A 20,047-nucleotide genomic window follows, 5' to 3' on the forward strand; every position below is an offset into this window, starting at 1 on the left:
CAATAACTTATCGTTTCCTTTATTCTCTCCATTACTCTCCTCTTTCTACTTCTTTCTTCCTCCATTTCTTGAAATCAATGTATAATCAATGCTGTATTAATTTGGAACGGAATTATTTTTCTTCAATCGTGGTTTTTATATTGAGTTAAACATTTATGTCATTTTAGTTCTGTAACTCCTTTTAATCAGCTATCTCTCATCTTATATCATTTCTCAATTAACTATTCTTCTTTTGTTTTTCTTTCATTTTTTTCATATTCTTTTATTTTCTTGCTATCTTTTTATTCTCGGCTATGTTATTTTTTTTTACTGACTCTAATGTTAAAATTAATTCAGGTGAATAAACGTTAAGATACTTCTAGAGCATGAAGCTGGAGATTTCTATCTAAACATTAACTCCTACGCATTCTCTTTACTTTGTGTTTTTGATGTGCGCATTAAATTTTTAGGGGGAACTTTCAAGAGAAATACGTACATTTTTAAAATTCACAGTATTTTTAATATATTTAATAAAATTATTCTCAAGCAAAAGGTGGTTGTTTATTAAATGAGACAAGAAGATAAGGGAAGACGAGGAGAATGAATTTAAAATAGCCATTTTTTAATTGAGAAATGAACTCCTATATAAGGACATAAGAAAGGAAGGAAGATGGAAAAAGAATGAAAGGGGTAACTTTCATTCGTCTTTGTCTCTAATTTTTTCTTTAAATTTTAAATGAAGATAAAATTCCGATATCTCTAAAATTTATTCTCTAATGATACGGTGTTTTTTTTTTTTTTAGTACTTACATGCACATATCAAATGGACACACTAAAAAAACATTGTATTTAACCATATATACATAAAAATATCATATTTTCTTGATTCTTTTGTCCTTTTAAATGCTTTTTTAAATAAAAGAAATAGAGAATAGTTTCACCTATATTAATCTATTTAGTATTTGAAGATAAAAAGAACATTAAGACTTTTTGTTTTTACATGATATTTTAACGTTTTACTATTTTAAAGTTCAATGACGTGTTCAATTATTGCGGGAAGCGCGGTCAAGTTAACTAATTTATATAATACACTTTCATTTTTAGGCTGTCTCCAGAATAATAATACATTTTTATATTTAAAAATAAATTAACTCGAAACTCCCCAAATTTCTTTTATTTCCTAAATTATATCACAATAAATTGGTAGTGGGACGGAGGGAGTTATAGTCCGTCACCGTCAAAACAGCTTTCTATTTCGGTCAAGATAATGGCTCTGTCATTTTTCAACCTTAAATGCGTTACATTCACGCACAATTTTGCCATTTTTGTAACACAAATCCTTCTTGTCACTTATTCTCTGTGATCTTTTTCTTTTTTAAGTATTTAGTCATCACCCTCTATAAGGTACTTTCTTTTCTTGATCTTTTTGCATTTCCTAGCCTACTATTTTTCTTTCAGATTATGAATATATTTCAACATTCAATGACCCTATTTGTTATCGTCTTCTTAACATGATCAATTTTGTATGTTTCCTCTAGAACATCTATCCTTTTGCATTGTTAAAGGTTGTTTCTTTTAGAGGTGTGTTGAATTTAGGTAAAATTCAGGATCTTGGACAGACCCTCTTGATTTGTTTGTTAGGTTTGATCAGTTTGCATGTTAATGTTCACCAAAGAATAAGAATAGTTGCAATTCTGGTATTGTATACTAATGGACAATTATAACAATTCTTCATATCCATATCCATATAACACTGGTTATGGTTACCCTCCACCACCTAATTCAAATCAACCATACCCCCCTCCACCAGGTTCTGGTGCATATCCTCCACCAGGTCCTGGTGATGCATACCCTCAATATCCTCCTCATCAATCCCCTCAATATCCTCCCCCTTACAACACTCAACATTCTGGTCATTATAACTATCAACCCTATCCACCAGTTCCATCAGCTCCATCGGCACCACCAGCACCGACTCTCCACCATTCCAGCTCTTTAGACTATGGGTACCCTCCACCATCACACGGTCCCTATCCATCCCATGCATATCCGCCTCCCCCGACATCTTCTAGTACTGTCCCTACTCCTGAACATCAAGGCAGTTTTGGATATGCTGCTGCACCTCCTCAGCATTATCAACATTCCTGGCCAGTAAGGCCTTTGGAGAGCCAATCATCCAACTCTCTCCATCGCCAAGATAGTGCTTCGTCGTTTAGTAGTGACTCTTCCGCTCGCCCTTCAGCTTATCCACCAATCCATGATCTCGTAGCGAACATGAATTTGTCTGATAATAACCCTTCTGCACCGGCTTCTCCTCCTGCCCCTGCAACTTATCACCCGGGGCCAAATCCTGTTCCCTATGGGCACCCTAATTCCTTTTCAAGGTGGGAATCGGAGTCTCCAAAACCAACCTATCCAACTCCTTGTGCTGAACCACAGAGTAATAATCAGGCTATGCAGGTTGTGCCATTCTCGCCTTCTAAAAGCTCCTTAAAGGTTTTGCTCTTACACGGAAATCTGGATATTTGGGTATACGAAGCAAAAGATCTGCCAAACATGGACATGTTCCACAAGACCATTGGGGATATGTTTGGGCAAATGAGTAATAAGATCACAAGTGATCCTTACGTCTCAATTACTGTAGCTGATGCAGTGATTGGCCGGACTTATGTCATAGGCAATAATGAAAATCCCGTGTGGATGCAACATTTTAATGTCCCCGTAGCACACTATGCTGCGGAAGTACAGTTTCTTGTCAAGGACGATGATATAGTAGGTTCTCAGCTTATGGGGACAGTGGCTGTCCCGCTAGAACAGATATATGGAGGGGGTAAAGTAGAGGGGTTCTTTCCGATTTTGAACAGTAGTGGAAGACCTTGCAAGGCTGGAGCAGTTTTGAGGATATCAGTCCAATATTATCCAATGGATAAATTAAGTATTTACCATCATGGAGTTGGTGCTGGTCCTGAGTATTATGGGGTTCCTGGAACTTATTTTCCACTGAGGATGGGTGGAACAGTTACTCTGTATCAAGATGCTCATGTGCCTGATGGATGCCTTCCAAATTTGATGCTTGACTACGGAATGCCATATGTACATGGAAAGTGCTGGCGTGACATCTTTGATGCCATACGCCAAGCCCGACGCTTGATCTACATTACAGGTTGGTCAGTGTGGCACAAAGTCAAACTTGTTCGAGATGATGCTTCTGTTGATGGTTCCACTCTAGGGGATCTTTTAAAGTCAAAGTCACAAGAAGGTGTTAGAGTGCTGCTTCTAATATGGGATGACCCTACATCAAGAAGCATCCTTGGCTATAAAACGGTAAATGATATATAATTTCAATGAACTTTTGACTTCTTTATGTGCATAAAATGAATACTCGAGCATCATTTAAGATTTAGATTAAATTTCAGTGTCTTAGGTGTTGTTAAAAACATGCCTCAAATATAGGTTTGTGTTTTTTCCTTTTTCCAAATGATCATCTAAAATATCTGGAGAAAATTTTATGTGAAATCGTACATATATCATTATATCTCTCATACACACATCATCTGCAGATATGTTGTTGGTTACTCATTTATTGAACACTTCTACTCAGACTTCCAATCATTTATCAGTTAAAGTACCAATATATACATTAATAGACAATTTATTAATAAAGTAAATCAGAAGCCTGCTTTAAGTTAATTTTCTATGACTGCCAACTCAAATTACAGTCAAGGGCAAGTTTATCTTTTTAGCCTGTAAAACTAGTGCGTCAACTAAGACAACTAGAAAGAATCCATGTCCTGTACATGCAAGATTTCTTGTGATTCTGTTATACTTACGGCTTATGCATATTTTGATATCCATTTATTTCAATAAGATTAACTCATACAGACTTCTATTTTAGCATTCTTCTGCAGTGCTAATAGATGGTGGCACTCTAGCCAAATTCTGTTTTTATCTTCTTGTTATTTGTTCTAGATAGCCCAAAGGCATCATGTAAATGTAGTTTTTTATGTTTAACTTTGAGCTTCAGGATGGTGTTATGGCAACCCATGATGAAGAGACTCGTAGGTTTTTCAAACATTCTTCCGTGAAAGTGCTGCTTTGTCCTCGAGTGGCAGGGAAACGTCACAGTTGGGTCAAGCAGAGGGTATGTTAGATTTTGACATTTCTTGCTATAGTTCTTTATGTGATAATTTGAGACCGGTTATCAAAAAGAGTTACTTGAGATCAGTAACCCTGCGAGAATTCTAGATTAGAATTCTTTCCATTGAGCATCATTCACTGTTTTAATACATTTATAAATTCTTATACTTGCATATTATTTTTGAATTAGCTTTCCTTGTACAGTGGATGGATAACTTCCTTTTGCAATACAGTTTTACTGAGCTTATAGTTTGTCCTAGTATCAATCCCATATTTGCCTTCTCTATGCGAGGACCATTTAAGTAATGATCCCCACAAAGTAAAGTTTGTTCAGACATTAAATCTCGTTGTCTGCATTTCATTTCTGCCTTCCCACTATGTTTCTTTGCTGTCATGTCTACCAATCATTGAATGCCCCGAGCCCCTTATCATGTGGGTAGAACAGTTTTGTTGATTCTTTTTTGTATGACTATGACATGCCTCTTCTAAGTATGTCCAAAGAGTTGAAAACTTTTGCTCCTTACCACTAAGGTACATTTGATGACGTGTTTAGTGCAAAACTTTTACATTATACTGTTATTGCTAGACTACTAAAATTAAGTTTATTTTTTTAAAATACTCCATAAGCCTAACGTCTTGTGAGTTCTGGTATGCAGGAAGTTGGAGTAATTTATACACATCATCAGAAAACTGTGATAGTGGATGCCGATGCTGGCAACAATCGAAGAAAAATCATGGCATTTGTTGGAGGACTTGACTTGTGTGACGGGCGATATGATACTCCGGAGCATCCTCTATTTCGATCACTGAAGACAGTGCACTCTGAGGACTATCATAACCCTACTTATGCTGTAACTTATCCTCCTTAATATCTCTTAGCTTGTTTTCAGAGACATTGCCTGCAGTTGTTAATTTTCTGATTTTCCACCACATATAGTAGTTATATAAACTAGTATGACAATCTTCGCAATGATTTTTTCTTGATTACTTGCAATTTCTAAGTATATGTGACTTATCAGAAACATGTACAGTATAAAACTTGGTTACTTTTGAGTTCTTTAGGATTCTCTTACCCCGAGGTATCAATAGTACCTTTTCTTCAATATCTTTGAGCTTGCCGACCTTAGCTAGTGTAGAATAATGGCTATACGCATCTACAATAGTTGGAACTTCCCTCATTTTTTATTTTTTTTTGTGTGTGTGTGCTTTGTGTGAAACTGAAGCAGTTTAGGTTATCAACTAGTGAGTCTCGTCTTCTTTAAAAGCTTATTAAAAGATATGAATTGATATAAATTCTGATAATGATCAGAGAGCAGGTTATTGTCATTTGTGGTTCCTGTACTGTTCCCATCTAGTGGAGAATCTCTTTCCTGATTTCAAAATGAAAATCAATGTTCCCCTATTTTGATGCCCCTGTTCAACAAGTTAAATGAGAACCCATTTTCACTGGAATGATTCAAGATCTGACTCTTCATCTTTATTTCTGAATAATATTAGAAACACATTTTCGACTATCATCTTAATAACCATATCTGGTCAAAGTACGGTGTAGAGGTTTGAAACTGGAAGACTGTGATTTAGACCAATACTGTTGACCAGCTTATACCATTTTCAACCTTTGGAACAGACTAAAACATTTGGCCAAAAGAAGAGAATGAGACTTGTTTCCTCCGTTGACATTCAGTTTCTAGCCTTAGTACTTATCCTTAGCTTACATAATTGAATTTTGCACCAGGAGAGAAGATTTTACATACTGATCATTAGGTAACTGTATCAACTTAATTTATTTTAGGCTTACAATCACATTCTTAAAATTGAAAAATGCATCTTCAGATGAAATTTTTGAATTGTTACTTACCTTTCATTGTATTTTTTTTTCCCCCCGGATATTCTTGGGTGAAGAATTTCTTCTCATCAATGAACTTTTTCCTTCCTACAAGTAAAATGTAGCTTAGATAGTAATCCTTATCTTTACTTAACAGGGGAGTACAGCTGGTTGTCCAAGAGAGCCGTGGCATGACTTGCACTCTAAAATTGATGGTCCAGCAGCATATGATGTTCTCACAAACTTTGAGGAGCGCTGGTTGAAGGCTTCAAAGCCTCAAGGCATTAAGAAGTTGAAGACGTCATATGATGATGATTTGCTCCGAATTGAAAGAATGCCTGAAATTCTTGGTATTTCTGAGGCTCCATCTGTGAGCGGTGATGACCCTAACGGTTGGCATGTACAGGTTGAATGATTAACTTAATATCAACAGTTTAGAAATTTAATTCGTGTGTTATCCTTGATCTTAGAGTAATACATTCTTTTCCAATCACTAAACAGATATTTCGTTCGATCGACTCAAACTCGGTCAAAGGCTTTCCAAAGGATCCTAAAGAAGCTACAATGAAGGTGAGAAAGATAGATGGAGGGGGAGTGTTTTGTCTGCTCCAAAACATATGCTCCCTCTGTACCAATTTATGTGATGCACTTTCCTTTTTAGTGTGTCCCAAAAAGAAATGTTAGCTGAAATGTAAAAGAAAGAACACAAGATTTAACGTGGTTCGGATCAAAATGATCCTACGTCCACCAGAGAACAGTTGCCTTTATATTATTAACAAAGAAAGGGGAGAGATCCCAATTACACCTTAGAGAATTGCTCTCTCAACTCTCTACTCACTACAAAGGATTTATGAATTTTTGGGATGATGAACAAAGAAGAATTGCCTCTTCTTTTATAGGCAAGCAGTGACTTGGGCTCCAAGTGTGCTACATGGGCATTTCAATTCTCCTCCACATCTTAGCATCCTTTGGCTCCAAGTAATTGAGCATTCTTTGGCTCCAAGTAGTAGAAAATCATCCAACTAAAATTGGCACATGAGTTTTTCTATCACATAACAAAAAACCAACTCTTTCAAGAACGATGTCGTTATATATTAGAAACAAGTTAACTTAAAATTTTACGTTTTACCGTTAATGAGATGATTTATAGCCACACAAGTATCTATGGCTTGTTTTAGACCACAAATTCCAAAAGTCTTTCTTTCTTAAACTCCCATGCGCAGTCAAAGTGTATCACATAAAATGGGACGGAGGCATTACTTGTTTACTTATTTAAAGTATACTCATTTTTTTTTTTTTTTTGCAGAACCTAATGTGTGGGAAAAATGTACTTATTGATATGAGCATACACACAGCATATGTGAAGGCGATTCGTGCTGCACAACACTTCATTTACATTGAAAATCAATATTTCATTGGCTCCTCGTACAATTGGAGTCAACATAAAGATGTTGGTGAGAAGCTATTTTCATGCAATGTATAAACATTTGTCATTGTCTGAATACATAGAATAAGCAGATCCATAATTGTCATTTGCTACTTGCTATAGAAAAGCTTGTCGGAGTAGATTTAAAAATTTACCATACATGCCCAACAGAGGCAACAATACAAGGTAAATTCTTCCCATCTGCCCAAGCCTTGGTGGGCAGAGTTACTCGGTACTTGTGCTGGTGGAGGTAGCAGGCACTCAATAGAATAGTCGAGGTGCATGCAAGCTGGCCCGGACACTACCGTAATCAAAAAAGAAAAAGAGTACCACTCATGGCCTATTTGCATCTCTGGCCGGACCTTCTTTGCCACAATAGCTTTTATGGTACCTTTACATCCTTGTTACCCGCTAATGGATTCAATGTCAAGCTCATTTCTGAGTTTTGAGTCCAACCAACTGCATATAAGGGATTCTTTGGGAAGGAAGCTCTCTATGTGGGAGATACAGGCCCTTTGGACACTGCAAGGAGGGTTTTTGCATAGGTTCCACAACTTTTTTCTCTGATGTTGCAGAAAGACGGTTAGGCGCAGTAAATTCTTATGCGTCTAACTGTCCATATACACTAGTTCTCTCTTTTTGGTAGTTCATTTAGATCCACTAAGATTACTTATGGACACACCTGCACGAATCACATAAATAACTTATGTCCTTGGGTTTGATATAACCAGGTCTATGCTATGGTTAGTATATCATCTTCTTCCTAATCCTTTTGTGTACTTTGTCTTCTTTATTTTGACGGGCTGGGAAGGGTTGGGCTGAGGGAGTTCTGGAAGTGACAAAAATGATACCTGTGAGAATCTGATCAGATAGATTAACATGTTAAATAGAATTTCAGGCTTCCCCGTATCTAAGGGAAAGACACATATAAGGATATAACTTAACATTTGGGAATTATACGAAAGCATTTGCGGGGTGCATTGGGTGAAGGCACAAAGTATAAGAGGTGTGATGGAATGTTGGCATGAACATAAGATTGGAAAAAAAAAAAGATGGAAACAGATCTGGAAGACCATTCCTCTTTGCAACATTTGGACAATTTGGTTAGAGAGGAATAAGAGATGCTTTGAAGATCAAAAACATCATCTTTTTTATTTTTTTATTTATTTTATTTTTTATAAAGCAGATGCGTATGGAATCCATACTTTTGGTGTAGTGGTAGTATGATACATAGTCTGACTCATTATTTTGATTTTCTTGACTTTTTGGGAGTGTAGTTGTAACAAGCAATGCTATAACTCCTTGTTGGAGTACCTCCTTGGTACTCTATTTATGAAATTTGTGGTTCATATATATATAACTTAGCAATTTGAGCATAATCCTAAAGACAGGGAAGTAATATTTTCTGGAAAGACAACTGAGAAGGCATTCCAGTATAGATGAATGAAACATGATAAGAGGCATATGCCTTTTTGGGTGGGTGGGGAGTTGGAGGAGGGTTTAGTTAGCCCTAGGTTAGGTTCTTGAAGTCTTTTAAATACAACATAGTGGCATTCCTTATCCCGTTAATTATCTTACATTTTTGACCATTCATTTATTATGAAAAACTGTACAGAGAGTATTGTGGTATTCCGCTAATCCACCAGGGCTTAGTTCAAGTGGCAAAGGTTGAGGGACTTGTGACTTGGGTCACTGGTTCGAGCCCTGCGCCATGTGAACTAAGCCTGGTATTTAAATGGAGAAGGGTACAGGGGTGGGCCCATTACCCTGAGTTTCGAAGGCTGCGGTTGGTCCTAAGAGTTGTCCCCGGACAGATTTCTCGTCATAAAAAAGGTGGTAATCCGCTATTCCAACACTAATGGTGCATCTTTATTTGGAAAATTGATTCTACCTTTTTAACAGTTTTACATATCTTGGATAGTTATATAGCTATCTTCTGGTAGTCAAAGCAATTCCAATACCTAAATTATCTGTCTGCTGCAGGTGCAAATAATCTAATTCCCATGGAACTTGCACTTAAAATAGCTGAAAAGATAAGAGCGCATGAGAGGTTTGCAGCATACATTGTCGTCCCTATGTGGCCAGAGGGTAATCCAACTGGGGCTGCTACACAGAGAATTCTTTATTGGCAGGTAAAGCTAGTTAAACTGCTTGAATTGATGGCAAAGAATCGTGCCATACTAAGTATGCCAACATATCTTCATAAGCGATTGAAGTGTTTTTGGACAAACAAACCGTGGATATATATTCTTTCCAGCTTATCGAATAATCAACTATTTTCAAATTGTTACAAGTTGTATAAGTGAAACCTCACGTCTCTACGTTGGTTTGCAGAACAAGACAATGCAAATGATGTATGAAACTATTTACAAGGCTTTAGAGGAGGTTGGGCTTGAGAATTCATACTCTCCAGAAGATTATTTAAACTTCTTCTGTCTTGGTAACCGTGAGGCTGGTAAGGTTGAAAATGAGAGTCCAGGCACTGCAAACACTCCTCAGGTACTTGCAATTACCTCCATTCTCCTAAAAAAGAATCTGAAGAATTCCGAAATTCTATTTATGTCTACCAGTTATTCCACTTACCTATTCTTTGAAGTTTCTCTTTATTTTCGTAATTGTTAAAATTTTCTTTTCTTTTTCCTAGTTGTGCCCTTGCAAAATGGTTCTGTTTTTTTTTTTTTTTTTGACTGGTTTTGTTTAAAAAACAAATTAGTAGGTAACCAGTTTTGTCTGTTAAGTTTCCTCCTATGTTGTAAAACTGTGCCCTCGCTTTGTCATGCACTGCAAATTATTGATCACTTACAGAGTTAATGGTTTGAATATCTTGTTGCAGGCGTTCAGTCGAAAACACCGTAGATTCATGATTTATGTTCATTCTAAAGGCATGATTGTGGATGATGAGTATGTGATATTGGGATCTGCAAACATCAACCAGCGCTCTCTGGAGGGTACTAGAGACACCGAGATCGCAATGGGAGCATATCAACCTCATCATACATGTGCAAGAAAACAGTCAAGCCCATATGGACAGGTGATTAGCAAATTCGATATATGTGCTGAATAATTTGGTTACATTATTAATCCAGGAAAAACATTGACCTAAACATCACATGATACTTTGTTGATTTGTGTGCTAGCTAATAATGAGCCAACATGAGAAAGAAAGAGGAATTGCAACAGTGCTTGCTTATGTGCCTTAGTACCAATCAGTCAACTACTAGTTTCAATCAATCAATCAATTAACTATATCAACCTCATCATACATGTGCAAGAAAACAGTCAAGCTCATATGGACTGGTGATTAGCAAATTCGATATATGTGCTGAATAATTTGGTTACATTATTAATCCAGGAAAAACATTGACCTAAACATCACATGATACTTTGTTGATTTGTGTGCTAGCTAATATTGTAGATAGAAATGAGCCAGCATATGCACTCTGAGAAAGAAAGAGGAATTGCAACAGTGCTTGCTTATGTGCCTTAGTACCAATCAGTCAACTACTAGTTTCAATCAATCAATCAATCAACTATACTTGACCTAAAATAGTTGGGGTCGGCTTCTGCTCCATTTTGGTCCTTTCAATATAATGACCCAAAATTTATCTTTCTCGACGAATTAAGTGTTCTGGTTATCTTATTTATTTATAGTAGTTACGGCTCATTTCTTTCCGGACTGTTTTACCATGACTTTCTCGCTTTTGTTATTCCTTGTTTTCATATTGTTTTCGATATGCTTGGCCCTATCTGACCTTTTGTCTTGTTTTCTTCTCTTGAGCCGAGGGTCTTTCGGAAACAGCCGCCCTACCTTTCAAGGTGGGGGTTAGGTCTGCGTACACTCTACCCTCCCCAGACCCCACATGGTGGGATTATACTGGGCTTGTTGTTGTTGTTGTTGACGAATTAAGTGTTCCATGAAACTAGAGGTTTTCTTATATCTCACAATATTCCTACATTGACATACAAATATCTGTCACTCTAAAAAGACTTCTGGCAAACACGAGACTTAATGTAAGTGTAACGACAAGAATTTATCCTAATTCCGATTAATATGTATCATATATACATATTAATCTCGTGACCAGGAGGTCACGGGTTCGAGCCGTGGAAACAGCCTCTTGCAGAAATGCAAGGTAAGGCTGCGTACAATAGACCCTTGTGGTCCGGCCCTTCCCCGGACCCCGCGCATAGCGGGAGCTTAGTGCACCGGGCTGCCCTTTTTTTATGTATCATATATACAGCCAACTTTTGCTTCCAGTGTATTTAGAAAAAAGAAAAACTTCCCCCATCGCATCATCAACCAGTGTCGGGTTCACGATCAGGTCCAGGATTCATGTCAAATCGACTTTCCCTCTCATCTCAGGGCGAGGAAAGGAATTGCTTCAAATGTTCGTTGTTCAATATCTCAGCTGCTCAAGAAGTTTGACTTTTTGTCCTTAACTAAATCCAGATAGATTCCTAGAGATTAGACGTCTTTTGAAACAATTTCCTTTCATGTGAATCTTCCCTTTTTAGAATCATCATAATAATGGTTGTTATGCTATTCTTTTTAAGACATGACAGTAATGAAATTTAGTAGCAGCGCATAAAACAAAATCATCATGGCATTGCACTTATGAACTGGTGCATTGGAGGTACACTTAGGGCATAACGAAACTTATCCTGGACAGTCGACCAACCACTGGGAGTGGGAGAAATGGGGAGGGGGTTTGTTCTTCTATATCTTCTTTCTACCCTTGCTCTTGAGCAGGTAAGCTTGATAGGGCACTCGCCTTGCTAGCAGCTGGTATATTCCATATATAGCTGGGCTTTCCTTCACTCATAAACTATACACCGACTATTAGAAATATCTTGAAACTAGACTTGCTCGTTCTTGGGTGACTTTCTCCATGTTATCCTCTATGCGTGTTACTTGCATTCTCTATCGGGTGTGATCATCTAATTTTGTCGAAATCTTTCGTGACTGCTCATTGCCTCATTCATATTAATGTTTCATTCAACGACACTCATCTTGTGAATGTTTTGAGTCGTAGAGGTCCAACATTGATTACAATGTAACATTTGCCATAACCGTTTTTCAAAATTTGCCTTTCTCTTTAGTAGTATCTTCCTAGCGATAGCACTCTCATAGCATTTGACTTTTTCATCTGCTCTATTTTAATTTTGTGTTACGTGTTAGTCTAATATGCCATTCTCCTGGAAAAAATAACTGAGTATGGATATGCTGTCTGCATTAACCCCCCACGATCTCATCTCTCTTGCATAGTGCAAATTTAATTGCTAGATAAATGATCCAGTTTTCTGTAAAGTGCCCATTTCTTCTGCCATGCCAATATCAAACTGAGACAAAAAAGATGTATCTGCTAGCGTTTCTTTACTCGGCCAAGCCTTTGGATTTCTGCTTTGCTTTTTAACATGTGGAAAAAAGCTTAAGCTGCTCCATCTCTCCTACATTTTCTTATTCTGCGCATTACCTTGAGTAATTTTTTGTTGCAATATTTGTGCTCTAGAAAACGTAATTACATGCTACTAGGAGTATTTACTACTTCGACAAAATCACCTCGAGCCGGATTCAACATATAAGCAGTGATTGCATATGCATTCGCACTCTCTATGACAGCTTATATGTATATGTATACTAGGAAGCTTAAATTTTTTATTTTTTTTTGGTTGTGTGTGCGCGCGGGCATCTGATCCATTTGCCTTCGTCTGTGCAAATTTATCTTCTGCAGATTCATGGATATAGAATGTCTCTGTGGGCTGAGCATCTTGGAGTTGTTGAGGATTGCTTCAGACAGCCGGAGTCGTTAGAATGTGTAAGACGAGTTAGGTCCATGGGAGAATATAACTGGAAGCAATTCGCAGCTGATGAAGTAACAGAAATGAGAGGGCACCTCTTAAAATACCCAGTTAAAGTCGATCGCAAAGGCAAGGTGAAGAATCTTCCGGGATGTACAAATTTCCCAGATGTTGGTGGAAACATAATAGGATCATTCTTAGCAATTCAAGAAAATCTTACCATTTGATTTCCCATTTTTTTTCTTCATATCATCCGTACGTAGAGATTATTTGAACCCTGAGGAAATTATACATCCTTGATTGGTATCTTAAGCAGTTTTCGATCCATTCATACAGTTAACAGTTAGGCAGAGGAAGACGGTTACAACATTGAGTATAGTAGAAATTTGTACAGTTGCTACTTCTTTTTGATGATTTTGAGTCTGTATAAGCTCACAACAGTTTGTGAATTTTGGCCATAGATTGGACTATTCAATATGAGGAAATAAGTGCATCTTTCATGAAAAAGTGGCTCCAACTTCTTTTATTCTGTACATAAGAATTGGAGGACTTTCTAATTTCAGATTTAACGACCACCTTCTCACTTTTTCACCGAGTCTCCTGTTTGTCAGCGGTTTATACAATAATTTTCTTAGCCTATCCTAATCGCAAGTGTATATGATTTCTATGTATAGATATGACTTTCTTTAAATGTAGAGTGGAATATATTTGTAACAAGCTGGATGTTACAGCAGCCTGTTGATTATTTGAACTAACAAATGCAGTCACAATATCCGGGATTGCAACTTTTCTCGAATAAAGTGACAATCAATTTCTATGAAAAATTAGATTTTATGCAATGTGTGCCTGAACAGTTGCATGTTATTACAGATTATAACAATGTAAACAACATTCGCACGGTTAAGCTGCTTCTTAATTAACCACTCGGGCTATTCCAAGGTACCCACCCATGGTGAAACAATACCAAACTCAAACTTGGACGTACTTAGGGTCCACCTTGATATAAGATAAGAAATTCTTGCTTTATTTTAATTTTTTTTCAAAATCTGTTTGGTTATATATTATGTTGATATAAGAAATGATTTTCACCCCTTCGTTAATTGAGTGTAATGCATAGCGTAAAAAGTTATTTTACACTATCAAATCACTAAAAAAATAATTACAGATGACCCGTCTATAATAAATGGAATTTAACAGAAAAATAAGCTAAGTTACTACTGATCTTATAGATATATTTCAGACTTCAGGTCTATATAGTTTATATCCTTATTAAATAGATAGCCAGCACTGGGCTTTGATTACTGCTACATCTGATGCATTGAACCTCAATGCACTTTCGGATAAAAACAAAAATTATACACCTTTCTTAATTCTATTTCGAAATGCTAACCTTTTCTTGATTATGATATCAAAATGCTACAACTGAAAAAGGAGAAAAAGATTGATCTCCATTGTCAAATAACAAAGAATGCATCACACATTCAGTTGCTTCCCCTCAAGAACCAGACATGTAGGTATATCTAGTCTGGGCTCCAATAAGGAGTTCAATAAGTTTTTCTGCACATCAAAGGAATTTTTTGTTGTAAGGAAGGAAAATGTCAAAATTCACATCAACAATGTCAAATGAAGCAACTCTTGAAACTAGGTACAAAAATGCGTTAAAAAATACCTGCGAAAAATCCAACTACAGGAACAGGTTCTACAATCTTTTGAGTGCTTTCAAGTCTGCGCCTGAAGCAATTTTAAGGCATTAGCATTGCTATGATCTCTGTTAATTCTCTTTCCTGCGTTTCTTATATGAAGCACTTAACAGAAAAAGGGTATCTTTACCGGGTGTATTTGGAGAAAAATGGATCTCGCATGAGGTAAAGCACCCACAACAGCTTCCTCCTTTTTAACTGCAGTGTTTGGAGTAAAACATATCATTTAATGATTCAAAATTTTATTGCTGCATAGATAAATTCAAAAGCTATTGGACAAATCAGATGAATCATGAAGGGGGGGGGGGGGGGGGGGGGGACTAGTCTGAAAGCAAGAAATGGAATGAGAATCCATATTTCCACAAGACAAAATATAAATGCAGATTGACGAGTGATGGATTCCTAGTGGAAAGGGCCTTCCACCCCAGTTGGATGTGCGAGTCACCAAGGGGGATTGGAAAAAAGCCACTTTTAGGCCCCAGTGAGGTGGGGTATTTGCCATATCAAAAACATAAGATATGCAAATTGGTTCACGAACTGTGATTTCCAAGAGGCTCAAGACAAAGAGTAAGAGACACCAAATAACAAACTGGTCCATGTAGCATTGAAAGAAAAGTGTATCAAGCCACAATGCAAAATGCTTAATATGAGATTTGGTAACGCGATAGTACACCTCTTATTTTCCTTTTTAAGGGGGTAGAGGCTTTTTTTATGTGTGTGTGTGTGGGGGGGGGGGGGGGGGGGTCGCTGTTACGATAATAGAAGTGAACCTCAAAACTACTTATAGATTTTGTGCAATGATCTATAATATTCTAACCTCATCCTTCTCGGATTTAGAAAATTGAAAATGCTGATCTTTCCCGCTATCTTGGGACGTTGTTATGACTGAGAGAATGCTGTTTCCTATGAGATCCACAGACAAGGAGATGAACCAAGGAAACCACGATCGTGTTCCATACTTCCTTACCAACAAGACGTAAATAAGAGGTCTTAGAACAAACATAGCCTCCCCAGTCACAAATAACCCTCCACGAATACCCTTCTCAGATAAGAAGGTTGAAAGACTGGGATTTCTGATCACCTTAGCTGTAATAACATAAGGAAGCTAACATAATTAGAAAATGACTGTCATCATCAGAAGTAAAAGGTTTTAATTTAGCTGAAACCAACAATTACCTGGAGGTTCCAAAATTGCTTGCTGCTGTTGAACCCTGCGCAACCAAGTTGGCTCAGAAACCGTCCTAGCATTCTGACCAAAGCTACTTAAGGCAGACATCGCCCTACCTTGAAGGTGATTGGGACCCAGTCCTTGATTTTGGATAGGCTTCCTTAACTGCCCCATGCTTTCTTGGGGACTCAAATCATCTGAATCTTCCAAGTTCTCAGTCTCCCCACCTTGCAAAAGCATTTTATATCCTTTACCTCTGAAAACAGCCAGCCTAACGCACACCCTGGCATCCATTGACAAACAAATTGTTGTACAAATATTTAGTCATGAATTACCGAATGTTTAGGTAAATAAGTTGCGTTGTAGTTAAATATATCACTTACTTGGCAGCCTCTGTAAGAGCAATCAAATTCCATTTTTTGTCTTCGCCATAAAGCTGCTCAGCTACTACTTCAATTAATGTTTCCAGGTCTCTCAACAAAGTAAGGCACAATGACAAAGGGAGAAAAGAAGTCTCCGCAGAACTTGTATGCGCCGAAGTTGGAGCTGTATCTATAATATGCTCATTTACAGTGGTAACCATTCCAAGGATCGAGGAGACTGCCAAAAATAGGGCGCAATGAATAAACATAACCATGCTGGGTTGGAAAACCAACATAGCTAAACAAATACTTCAATATATTATGCGAGTCAGAAAACCCAATATTCAATTTGATTGGTTAAAATTGCAAAACTTTCACAAAACAGGAGCAGAGAGATTAACTACTGCCAATAGTTACTTTGTGCATTACTTTCGTGCATTACTTTCTAAGAAGATAAGAATGGTAGACGTAGTTAAAAAAGAAAAAAAGGTATTATTCTGAGTTTTATAAGCAGCAAGAAGAAGCTCAATGTTACCAAAATTTCAAATAAACCTGCTTCTGGCCCGATTTCTGATGCAGCAAACCGCTCTGGAAGAAGCCATGTCATTCCCTGGTCAACATTACAAACCAGATTATCATTTATCAACACCTACTAGATTTCATCAAATTGATGATCAAACTTGCTAATGAAGGTAATGACAAACCTTTTTTCATCAGTAAAAGTGAATGACAATAATGAAAAAAACTACATGTATCATTGCAGGAACCAAAAGTAAAAAACAAACAAATGTTTTTAAAAAGGGAGGCTAGGCAAATTTTGGTCATCTCTTCATTCTGTTCTGATCAGGAAACTGTAATACACAAAATTGGAGCATAGTAAGCCTTCCATCCAATCTAATGGAACAAGTAAAGTGCGAGAATACATATCATTTGTTAATGATTGTCTTAATGCTAAAGTATATGTTTTGGCAAAAGATTAAGAAAGAAAACATTTGCTTCCTTTGTGTACAAGGAAAATCTATAAAAAGAATGGAGCAGAGATAGGGGTCCCATGTTTGCCACCTCTCTGGCCCTTTCTTCATACCACCTGTTAATGGTGAAGGTTTAGCGCAAAAAGTAGTTATCAGTGAAAGGCATATAACAGAAGTGTCATAACTGTCACGACTGGCAGGATGCATGCTCAATTTCCTTTCTCATCATAGCAGAGTAGTGCAGAAAAATGATAATATTGCCTTAGCAAAAAAAATTGACATGTTGTGATATATTTCTTCAGTATGATAGACCGATAGTGGTTGTTGTTGATAGACCAATAGTCTAATTTACCAAAGATGATCCAACACTACTTCAGTTTAGGGGGGTAAGACAATAAGACCAAAGTTATGTTGGTTCAGGCTAAAAGCCCATTAAGCAGATGAGCATCAACAAGAATGGATAAAAGCATGACACTTGTGCTGCATGATAAGCGTTAAAATCCTTAGGAGCATGCTAGCTGTGAGCTTTGGATTGTTTCATTGCCATTTGAAAAATCAGAGCCTAAGTAATTCTCCCCATATTTTGTCTTAGGAAAAGACAAATGTAATAAGACCAGGGCATCAGAACCCCTCTTTCATTAAAGATAAGATTCTCAATCTTATACCTATGATAATATCTTTAAAAAAAAAAACATTATGGACAGCTCCTTTTGGCTGCTTTTTTCTTTTTGAATAACATAACATAGTTCAAACTATTGCTCCTAATAATTTCCACAAACGTACGTCTTTCCTATTTCAAATTCTACTTTAACTATTCAAGATCTGGGCTGCAGAAACCCAAAAACTTTTGAGCAAATGATAGTCTTTACAATCTTGAGTTTCTCAATCCCAAACATAGGGGCAGCACAAATATATGCTATTCATTTAATTTTTGATGATTGGATCAGCCCCAGAATAGAGGGGGTAAAGCAAAAGAAGAATGTTCAAAAGAAACATCTAACCCCCAAAGAAAAGTTAAAGAAGCCTGCAACTTTTAATGCTAAATTAAGAATATTCAACTCTGCTCAATCCCTAACTAGTTGGGGTCAGCTATATCCATTCCTTCTATTCAAGCCATGTCATTCCAATAATTAAAAAAAAAAAACAAATGGTTCATCAATAATCATCATAAAATATAAGTTAGGTATGTAACTAGTCATATACCACAATCAGTTCCAATCTTGAAAGTATCTCACACACACAATTGCCACTAACAAAACTATTATCAAGATTGCAATTTGACAAAATCCAAATATTAAAAACCAAACTTGTTCTAAAAAGTAGTTAAATGTCAAAGACTTTAATAAGAAGGGGCATACATACACTGGCTAGAGAACTCAATTGACGAACATAATCACGATTCCTTCTAACCCATCTCTTGTAAGCCTCCATATAACCACAAAGTTTGAATCTTTACTCCAACAAACTTTTTTGTAGCAGCACTCAATTGGCAGAAAAAAGAAAAAGAAAAAAAGAGTCTTTCAAGGATTCGGGTCAAACACAGATGGATAAAAAAAAACTGACGGAATTGTCCCTTTGTGCTGAAATTTACTGCAAATGACAGTATGGTTATAAGAGCCTGCACAGAAAACAGCGTCTCGAACGGATGAACAAGAACTTGGCAAGAAAATAGTAAGAGATTTGTGATGAGAAATGTCGTTTTGTTATGACCTTTTTTTTATTTCCTCTTTGATTTCTTTTATTTTTTAAAACAATATTGAATTGAATACTCCCTCTCGTGCCTAATAAGTGGTCACTTACACTGTTCATTTTGATTCATTTTCAGATTTATTCTTATTAAATAAGTACTCCTTTTGTTTATTTTTACTTTTTTTGTATATTAAAATTTAAAAAATATTTACTTGTACTTGTCCAATTTAGAAAATCAAAAGACAATTATCATTTCATACTTATTTTACCCTTATTATTAATTATTGAATGGGAAACTTTAACTAAATGTTAGTGCTGCACAACTTTTAAAGCATGTTTGATTGATTTCGATTATTGAATAACTTAGTAATAATTAGGGGTTATATAGGAAAATTGTCATTTTATCTATGGCCAAGTCAATACATGATAAGTAAAAATGGACACAGAGAGTACTAAGCAGGTAGGTCCTAATAGTTATATGTAAATTTTAATTAAAGATAAATTAGTCAAAAGCCAATTTATTTATGGGAGTTAATATTTTCTTAGTGAACACTTATTTAGAATTAGAAGAAATACTATTAAATACTTGTCGTATAGTAATATTTTTGTGTGTTGTGTGTTACATTTATTTAAATAAATTGTGGTTTAAAATTCCTTTTGTTTTGACAAATTTATTGTGAAATTTTAAAATATTTATTCAAACAGTTATTTTTTATAAAAATAATAATAACGATTATGTCTCAATTTAAAACAAGTTGAGCTTGTTATGTGAATAGATTAATTTTACTTTAATCACTTATAATTGTTGATTAGAAAATGCCAGTCAATTTTAATGGAATGTCAACGCCCATCTAAAAACATGAAAATTCTTTCTACATTCAAAAATATTATTTCTGGAAACTAAACAAACAAAGTAAAATATAATGGAGAGAGCAAAAATAAATACGAACCAACTGAATTCACATTATTTTTTTAAGGAATTTAATGCCCT

General features: G+C 36.2%; 2 protein-coding genes across 5 annotated transcripts; one reads left to right on the forward strand and one right to left on the reverse strand.

Annotated features, from left to right (window-relative positions):
• Positions 1 to 1,218: 1,218 nt before the first annotated feature.
• LOC132645645 (phospholipase D gamma 1-like) lies at positions 1,219 to 13,728 on the forward strand. 2 transcript variants are annotated; one of them, XM_060362745.1, is made up of 11 exons: positions 1,219 to 3,303; positions 4,004 to 4,120; positions 4,773 to 4,967; positions 6,099 to 6,347; positions 6,443 to 6,511; positions 7,248 to 7,395; positions 9,021 to 9,200; positions 9,351 to 9,499; positions 9,702 to 9,866; positions 10,201 to 10,398; positions 13,100 to 13,728. In XM_060362745.1, exons 1-11 carry the CDS (start codon positions 1,690 to 1,692, stop codon positions 13,391 to 13,393), a joined length of 3,378 nt encoding a protein of 1,125 aa, XP_060218728.1. In that variant the 5' UTR covers positions 1,219 to 1,689; the 3' UTR covers positions 13,394 to 13,728. The 2 variants fall into 2 exon arrangements, with proteins under 2 accessions (XP_060218728.1, XP_060218729.1); XM_060362746.1 differs by lacking the exon at positions 9,021 to 9,200 and having other exon boundaries at positions 1,221 to 3,303.
• Positions 13,729 to 14,355: 627 nt separating this feature from the next.
• On the reverse strand, positions 14,356 to 19,097 carry LOC132645646 (peroxisome biogenesis protein 16). Of its 3 annotated transcripts, none has more exons than XM_060362747.1 (8): positions 18,730 to 19,097; positions 16,949 to 17,006; positions 16,418 to 16,634; positions 16,043 to 16,317; positions 15,684 to 15,952; positions 14,997 to 15,064; positions 14,836 to 14,897; positions 14,356 to 14,723 (listed from the first exon to the last, which is right to left on the reverse strand). In XM_060362747.1, the coding sequence occupies exons 1-8, from the start codon at positions 18,796 to 18,798 to the stop codon at positions 14,662 to 14,664; spliced, it is 1,080 nt and encodes a 359-aa protein (XP_060218730.1). In that variant the 5' UTR covers positions 18,799 to 19,097; the 3' UTR covers positions 14,356 to 14,661. The 3 variants fall into 3 exon arrangements, with proteins under 3 accessions (XP_060218730.1, XP_060218731.1, XP_060218732.1); XM_060362748.1 differs by having other exon boundaries at positions 18,726 to 19,097; XM_060362749.1 differs by having other exon boundaries at positions 16,932 to 17,006; positions 18,730 to 19,096.
• Between the last annotated feature and the right edge of the window lie 950 nt (positions 19,098 to 20,047).

The sequence above is a fragment of the Lycium barbarum genome, chromosome 6 (assembly GCF_019175385.1).
Source record: "Lycium barbarum isolate Lr01 chromosome 6, ASM1917538v2, whole genome shotgun sequence".
NCBI classification, from domain to species: domain Eukaryota; kingdom Viridiplantae; phylum Streptophyta; class Magnoliopsida; order Solanales; family Solanaceae; genus Lycium; species Lycium barbarum.

What these genes read in the sequence shown, in the direction of transcription:
- LOC132645645 (XM_060362745.1), top strand. Translation starts at nt 1,690, where the DNA reads ATGGACAATTATAACAATTCTTCATATCCATATCCATATAACACTGGT. An exon ending in GCATCCTTGGCTATAAAACG is followed by an intron (nt 3,304 to 4,003) that starts GTAAATGATATA and finishes TTTGAGCTTCAG; the next exon opens with GATGGTGTTATGGCAACCCA. An exon ending in ATCATAACCCTACTTATGCT is followed by an intron (nt 4,968 to 6,098) that starts GTAACTTATCCT and finishes TTTACTTAACAG; the next exon opens with GGGAGTACAGCTGGTTGTCC.
- LOC132645646 (XM_060362747.1), bottom strand. Translation starts at nt 18,798, where the DNA reads ATGGAGGCTTACAAGAGATGGGTTAGAAGGAATCGTGATTATGTTCGT. An exon ending in CTAAATCCGAGAAGGATGAG is followed by an intron (nt 15,065 to 15,683) that starts GTTAGAATATTA and finishes CAAACACTGCAG; the next exon opens with TTAAAAAGGAGGAAGCTGTT. An exon ending in TGTAGTTGGATTTTTCGCAG is followed by an intron (nt 14,724 to 14,835) that starts GTATTTTTTAAC and finishes TTTGATGTGCAG; the next exon opens with AAAAACTTATTGAACTCCTT.